This window comes from Epinephelus moara, chromosome 8 (assembly GCF_006386435.1).
Source record: "Epinephelus moara isolate mb chromosome 8, YSFRI_EMoa_1.0, whole genome shotgun sequence".
Lineage (NCBI taxonomy): Eukaryota > Metazoa > Chordata > Actinopteri > Perciformes > Serranidae > Epinephelus > Epinephelus moara.
The window spans coordinates 42,747,338-42,755,486 of NC_065513.1; the positions used below are offsets into that span (position 1 = coordinate 42,747,338).

General features: G+C 41.8%; 1 protein-coding gene across 1 annotated transcript in view; it reads right to left on the bottom strand.

Annotated features, from left to right (window-relative positions):
• The window catches only part of LOC126394085 (solute carrier family 12 member 2-like), a 27,518-nt gene that overhangs the window by 1,920 nt on the left and 17,449 nt on the right, over positions 1–8,149 (bottom strand). The window contains exons 16-25 of the mRNA XM_050050689.1: positions 7,371–7,482; positions 7,118–7,258; positions 6,654–6,760; positions 4,862–4,941; positions 4,641–4,781; positions 4,220–4,333; positions 3,886–3,997; positions 3,710–3,796; positions 1,308–1,443; positions 1,136–1,203 (exon numbers count right to left, since the gene is read on the bottom strand). Coding sequence (XP_049906646.1) covers positions 1,136–1,203; positions 1,308–1,443; positions 3,710–3,796; positions 3,886–3,997; positions 4,220–4,333; positions 4,641–4,781; positions 4,862–4,941; positions 6,654–6,760; positions 7,118–7,258; positions 7,371–7,482 — 1,098 coding nt within the window. The remainder of the gene's footprint in view (positions 1–1,135; positions 1,204–1,307; positions 1,444–3,709; positions 3,797–3,885; positions 3,998–4,219; positions 4,334–4,640; positions 4,782–4,861; positions 4,942–6,653; positions 6,761–7,117; positions 7,259–7,370; positions 7,483–8,149) is intronic.

An 8,149-nucleotide genomic window follows, 5' to 3' on the forward strand; every position in this document is an offset into this window, starting at 1 on the left:
ATACCGGCTTCTTCTTCTTACACATTTAATGCTATTGGACTTCCGGGTCAAAGCCCGGGGCGGAAACTGTGGAGCATGCTCAGAGCGCCTCGGCCAGTTTGGGTCTGATTGACTGTATACATGCAGGAGTCACATGATCTGGGTGTGTTAGTCTGACTTTAAGAAATTTGATTTAGTATGATTTCAGTCGGACTAACATGTTTACATGGATTTTAAAAGTCCAGTTTTAGTCTGAAGTTGCAACTGTGAGCTCCGGTTAGCTAAAGGTTAGTTAGCCTCTACAGTGTAGGCAGTTGTTACTAATGCCGGAATAGCAGCTTTCTCTGTGGGATTCTCCACCATTGAATCAAACTTTCACCAGAGGGACGTGCATGCACATCTGCATTTGTAGAACAGCCAATTGGAACGCCCTCTCTCTGAAATGACCTGTGATTGGCCAAAGTCTCATGTCACAAGCTAGATTTTGTAGAGCCTGAAAACAGAGCCAAAAGACGGAAGTCTAGTTTTCTCTCAGTCCACTTGAATTAGAATATGCTCAAAGTTTAGTTTTGTATGGGATCTTTGCCCAATGATGGCAAAATTAAACAGGCTCTCCCAGCTTTAATCATTTCATTGATTGACAGAAAATTATTACATTTTTTCTGTAAAAAACATTTCATGGTTGCAGCTTTAGGAATGTTTCCCTTGAATCATGTTATAATTATCATGTACAAGTAATAATGTTGAGGTTAAAAAAATAAACATTGTGAAGGTGACACTTTGGGCTTGGGCTCATTGTGACGGACAATACTCACTATTTTCACTACAAATCAAACAATTAATGGATTAATGGAGAAAATAATGAGCAGATCAGGAAAACTACAACAGTAAAATCCTGCTTTCACATTAATGCAACATTCAGTATCATCTAATGAGATCATATCCAATACCCAATCCGATTATACCTCCATACTTTTACATAGGTAATATTTACAATGTGGTATTTTTACATTGATATCAGTGCTTTTACTGCAGTACAGGATCTAAATACTTCCTCCACCACTGATATCATGTGAACAGCTGCTCCAGAATTTGACGTCTGAAACTGATAATAAAGAAAACGAGCTCTTCTTAAAGAACAATGTAAAGTTCTTACATGACGATGAGCTTTGCCATGCTGGAGTGTTCCTTGAGCAGCTCATTCAGTCGGATCTGGCGGTTGCTCTGAAAGTCACACACAGCATGTTGACATTAACTTCTCGTCTTTAAACATGACAGTGAACTTCACCTGAACGATGTGATTGGTCAGCAGTGATATGTGGGCAGACCTTGGCCTTGTAGAGCTCCAGTTCATTGTCAGTGATCCTCCAGGGCTCCTGGGCCTTCAGCGTCTCTGCAGCCTCCTGCTCCATGTCGTCTTCCTTGAGCCTGTACGGCTCGATCAGCTCTTTGAAGCTGAGCTTACTGCACAACCACACAGAGACATCGCTTTACTACAGCAGAGTTTTAACTGCTCAGCTCAAACAGCTCTGTGCTACAGTGGTTTCTTAATCTGCGATCATTTAAATCTGTTTAAATTTTGCATTGTTGCAAAATGCAGCTGTTTTTCCAATTAATGAGTTTATTATCTCGGAATTCTTTGTCAGTCCGTCTGTCCCATTCTTGTGATGCAACAGCTCAAGAACGCTTATGGAAATTTGTTCAAATTTGGCACAGACATCCACTTAAGGATGTACTGATTAGATTTTGGTGGTCAAAGGTCAAGGTCACTGCGACCTCATCCATCTCATTCATAAGACAATGTCTCCAGAACCTTGAGGGAATGTTTTCAGATTTGGCACAAACGTCCACTTGGAGTCAAGGATGAACTGATGAAATTTTGGTGGTCAAAGGTTCAGATTGTTCAGATTTGGTCAAGGTTGCTGTGACCTTGTCTCTATTTCATTCTCATGAAGGCAATATCTCCACCAGAACACTTTGAGGGAATGTTTTCAGATTTGATACAAGAGTCCACCTTGAGTCAATAATGACCTGAGATTTTGGTTGTCAAAGGTCAAGGTCACTGTGACCTTGCATCTGTTTCATTCTCATGTACGCAATATCTCCAAAACACTTTGAGGGTGTATGTTCAGGTTTGACACAAATGTCCACTTTGAGTCAAGTATGAACTGATGAGATTTTGGTGGTCAAAGGTCAAGATCGCTGTGACCTTGCATCTGTTTTGTCCTTGTAAAAGCAATGTCTCAAAAATGCCTTGAAAAGATTTTCTCAAATTTGGCAGAGATGTCCACATCGACTCAAGAATAAACTGATTAGAATTTGGTAGTCAAAGGTCAAAAATATTATGGCCATAAATTAAAAAATCATACGCTAATGTGTGACGCATTCATGTTTTAGAATATGCAGCTTCTTTTCAGCAACATCCATATTTGAAGTCTACTGTCGTAGCTAAATATGAGTCTGGACAGACGTGGATGTAAACTGCAACTTGACTTGTTGGTTGAGGCATACAACTGCGAGGTGGTAATTCTACATTCTGAATTAAATTAGTCTGCCACCAGGGGTCTCTCAATCAAAATAATGACAAAAGATAGAGTTTCACCCCGTTAGAATGGGTCCATGTCATTGGTCCGACAGCCCATTGGTCCGACATCCCATTAGTCCGACGTCCCGTTGTTCCGATATGTGATTATACTAGGCTATACTGTATTTGTGTACCATAGAGAATCAGCAAACACAACAAAAGTAGGCTACTGGTCGAGATACAAGTGTCATAGAGAGGATAGAGTGAAACACCATAACCTCCTGTTATTAACTCTGGGGTCGGGGTTGTGTGGGCAGCTCTCCGCAGTGCTGAACGGCTCCCGGTGGGCGTATTTCTACCTTGATGGTGCACCGCGACCGGCTCTGGGTCAGCTGGGAAAGGCTTGAGGCGAAGCAGGCTCACAGCTTATGTGTTTGCCACTTTCTTTTTCATTTTAACCCACACCATGATCTTTTCCTGACCCTAACCAAGTGGTTTTTGTGCCTAAACCTAACCAGACCTTAACCACAGGGCATCATGATGATTTCGGAACAACGGGACTTCGGAACAATGGGTTTAATATGGTCGGAACAATGGGCTGTTGGACCAATGGGCTGACCCCGTTAGAATTCCTTCAGGGTTCATTGTTCAGGAACTGGGAGCAGAATAATCCAAAGTAGTAATTACATGAATGTGTCATTTATCAGTGGTCATGTTTATATATTTTGAAAAGCCTCAGAGTCCTTCAGCATCTGCAGACAGGCTTGTGAGGAGGCTCCAGGGTGTCTGAGGGTTCAGATACTTTTAGATAAAGACCTTGTAGATGTTCCGACTCCAGTGCTAAATAGATTGGACCAAGGGATACATGTTTTCACTCCTCCAAGGTAGCATGATTACACATGCTTCTGTGTGATGCATGTGTTGACGTGAGGCTGAATCATTGTTACTTTGAGTTTTTGTTATGGCTGTGTCCATGCGTACAGGCTGTACTCAGATCTTCTCTGATGTCATATATTATATATTCAAGTATTATCAACTGAGGCTCATCAAGGTTACTCTGACTGAGGAGAGTACAGAAAATATTTTTCCACATCTCCAAAACAAACAGACGCGGTAACCTGGTGCCCTTTACATCATCCTGTGAACTCAATGAATGAAAATCAACCACAGTAAATTCAAATTAAACTAAGGGAGCTGAGGTCGTACTTGTGTTTCTTGGGTTTAGTGTTGATGTCTCCGAGGACGTTGATGTCAGAGAAGTCGATCCTGAACCTGCTCAGAAGGGTGGCCATCCTGGGACGGGGTACACACACACAGAATAATAATGACAATACAGTATGTGTGTATGAAGTGTACATAAGGTGATAGTTGACATGACTCACGCTCGGCGGTCGTGGTCGATGCGATTGATCTTCCCGCCGATGAAGACTCGGATCCTGCAGTCGCCCCACTTGCTCCTGTTGGTCAGCAGGAAGGGAATCAACAGAGTCAGACCTGCAAACACACACACAAACACACACAAACACACACAAGTAGTAAACTTTCAGTTGCTGGTAATAAACTTAAGACTGATTCATATATTGCATGTCAATTTTTTGCTCACATGTAATTTGTAATATGGTTTATGGTTGAAACTGTAAATATCAAGATGTTTTAAGTAAGTTGTTCTGCAGGTGAGTGTTTCATGTGCAAGATGTCTTCATCATAAAAACTGACCTCCATCATCAAACAGCCACCAGACATCGATGGTTCCTTTGCCCTGTTTCTTCTTGAACTGCTGGCTGCTCTCCAGCAGACGCTGGTCAGTCAGACTCAGAGGAGACTTGGTCTCTGCAGCAGACGACATCACATGACAGGATATACAACACAAAGGGAGGTTAAACAAACACTCTGACACTGAGAAATCCACAAGTGTCAGATGAGAGGATGGATATATGTCTGTCCATCAAAGAGGAAAAATAAAATGTGCAACAACTGCCTGGTGTGCGTGTTGTAAATCTAGTTTGAGGTCAGCTGGCAGTTTGCCCGTGCCTCCACTCTTTGTGCTAAGCAAGGCTAAATGTGCTGGATCTATCTCATGCAGGGATAAAGATAAAGATAGACCAGGAAGAGCTGTGTCATCGTAAACCTCATGTACCTCTCATGATGAGCGGGCTGCTCTGGTTGCTGGTTGTTTTGGAGGGACAGGAGTCAGAGTCTGACTCTTTAGGCAAACTGACAGAAACCACCACATCCTTACTGCTGACTGGGGGCTTCTCGTGGGACGACAGCAGCTCGTCTACAGGGACAAACGGGGAGACAGATACAGTACATGCAGTATAGGTGGACAGACAGATGTGCAGAAGAAGACAGACGTACCTTGTCCCTGGATGTGAGAGATGTCCAGTCCACCCTGCAGGCGAAGGATCACCACTCCAAACTGCAGGTCGAACGCATCGCTGCAACATAGAAGAGATAATCAAACTTCACTGTACTGCACAGGGAATCTGATTTAGTTACAGTAGAATGTCAAGTTATTCTTTTTTTAGATTAAAAAGAACATCTTACAATTTAGACATAATCATTAGACCAAGTTACATTAAACCAAGACAATTTTGAGCCTTTGTTTATTCTGAATTTAACATTACTTTTCGGTCAGTGTTTCTCCTTTATTTTGCACTCATTTATTTCTCAACATTTCCTAGCATGTGTCACAAATTGTCTACAACGGACAACACAAATGAACAGGTTTCATCTAGGGACGATATGTAACATTTTTATGAACTACATGTATATATACACTCACCGAACACTTTATTTCTTTCTTATAGGTACACCTTGCTAGTACCGGGTTGGACCCCCTTTTTAATTCTGGGTGTCATAGATTCAACAAGATGCTGGAAACATTCCTCAGAGAGTTTGCTCCATATTGACATGATGACATCACGCAGTTGCTGCAGTTATCCTGCTGGAAGTAGCCATCAGAAGATGGGTACACTGTGGTCATAAAGGGATGGACACGGTCAGCAACAATACTCAGGTAGGCTGTGGTGTTTAAACCATGCTCAGTTGGTACTAAGAAAATCTCCCCCACACCATTACACCACCAGCAGCAGCCTGAAGCGTTGATACAAGGCAGGATGGATCCATGCTTCCATCTGAATGTGGTTTTTCCAATCTTCTATTGTCCAGTTTTGGTGAGAAAACCCGTGTGAATTGTAGCCTCAGTTTCCTGTTGTTAGCTGACAGGAGTGGCACCTGGTGTGGTCTTCTGCTGCTGTAGCCCATCTGCTTCAAGGTTGGACAAGGTGTTGTTGCTTCAGAGATGGTCTTCTGCACACCTTGGTTGGAACCAGTGCTTATTTGACTTCCTGTTGCCTTTCTATCATCTTGAACCAGTCTGGCCATTCTCCTCTGACCTCTGGCATCAACAAGGCATTTTGGCTCACTGGATATTTTCTCTTTTTGGGACCATCCTCTGTAAACCCTAGAGATGGTTGTGCTGAAAATCCCAGTAAATACTCAGACCAGCCCGTCTGGCACCAACAACCATGCCACGTTCAAAGTCACTTAAATCACCTTTCTTCATCATTCTGATGCTCCGTTTGAACTTCAGCAGCTCGTCTTCACCATGTCTACATGACTAAATGCATTGAGTTGCTGCTGCATGATTGGCTTATTGCGCTAACAGCCGTTGCACAGGTGTACCTACTAAAGTGGCTGGTGAGTGTTTATAATACAGTGTAAGTAACTTGTGTTTTCAATTATTACCAAGCAAGCTCTTGTAATGTAGCGGTGTAGAAGCCAGACAATTTAGAAATCTCATTTTTAGCAAAATGCAAGTTTTTGCTCTCTGTACTTTTGGTGATCTTTGTTTTCCACATAAAAAAGCAAATACTGAAACTGATATTTTCAAATTAAAAAAGACTGTAAATTATGTTTCTTGAACAAAAACATGCTGCAAACTGTTGGATAATCTGATGTTAGGCAGGATTTTGCTCTGCTGCAGTTTAACTTCTCGGGCTGAACATCCTTTCTGGCTGTATTCAAACATCTATAGACACTAACATGGTATGAATCCCAAACTTTAACAGTGTTTGGGTCAAAGAAATGGTCCCTTTGTAAAATGTTAGCAGCTCTTTTGCAAAGACACACCCACATCTGTCCTTACTGTATCATGTTGATGTAAATCTCCACATCTCTCATGTCTCCATCACTCCAGTTGTTCTTGAAACCCATGACCAGTGTGTTGGGCTTCAGACGACCCAAACCGACCGCCTGGAAATCAGAGAACACAGATGTGACAAACTTGTGACAATAATGTATCTGTGGCACATTAACAGTGCTGAGAACATGCAGATACCAACTGTGTACTGAGTTATGAAAGGGAAGGTTTGCAGTAATCTGGTTCATGGATCATTAATGTCTCTGCATTGTTTGAATTCTCAGAACAGCTGTAAACAAAACAAAAATGAAGATGTACCGATAATGAAATCAAGATCACTGCATGAGAAACCTGCTCCCATTCCAACACTGAGATCATTTCAATAATTAATGAGATATCCACTTGATAGACCTGATGGTATATTTTTTATTACAAGGCTTGGAATGGAAACATTATCCAGGTGTTGATACCTGCATGAGGATCTGCGCCCCGTGCCTCAGGTTGTCAGAGAACACATGATGGTAAAAGGCCTTGAAGCGTTTCTTATTGAGCCAGCGCTGACAGCGGGCGTGTTCCTGAGACACCTCCTTCAGGTTCGGCCGACGGGTTACCTTAACAGCAGAGAGACATGGTGATGAGAGGACAAGACCAGAGAGGAGGTCGCTATCACAGCCATGTAAGGAATGTACTGAATGTCCCAGGCTGATGTTAATCTGTACGTACGGTCCTGACGTGAGCGCAGACCATGAGGCCGACATTCTTAGTGTAAGAGTGAACCAGCTGAAGCAGAGCAGGACGAGAGCTGGGATAACCAAGCATCACCAAACACTGCGGCCTGGAAACAGGGATTTTACACACTTAGAACATCAAACTCTGGAAGTTTTAAAACGACTTCTAGTTTTGTGTTTGATGGAAATCATTGGATTCTTGTCAAGTTAGGAAATTCTGGTTAAATTACTTTTAAAAATGACTGGTTTTCAAATTTTCAACAAAAAAAAGCTTATAAACCTTTATTAATCCTCAGTGAGGAAATCTGGTCGGTGCAGAAGCACAAGTACATGAATAAATACAGATATACAGAGAAAGTAAATAATATGTGGTATATTAAACTAAAATAAGAACAGAATAAAAAACAAACTATACAAGAACATTTGGAGACAAAATACAAGATCAGGTTGCAGTAGTGTGATTAATTGCTATTCTGATATTGTTCTCCTGTTAGTTACTTCAAGGGTTCTGCCATGCTTTGATCTTAAAGGGAAATTTCAGTTTATTTCACCCTGTCTCCTATCGTCCTAAATTTGTTTCAAGTGACTAGTGACATAATAATAATAGTTAGCATGTTAGCCGTTAGCCTAGATACAGCCGGGGCGCATAGTAGCGTCAGACCTGTTAAAACGTAAGTGAACGGGCAACCTTCAAGTGCAAAGTTAGTCCACTAAACAAGCTTTTTTCCACAAAGACCGCCTCATATCGTTAGGATAAATGTCAGAGAAACATAT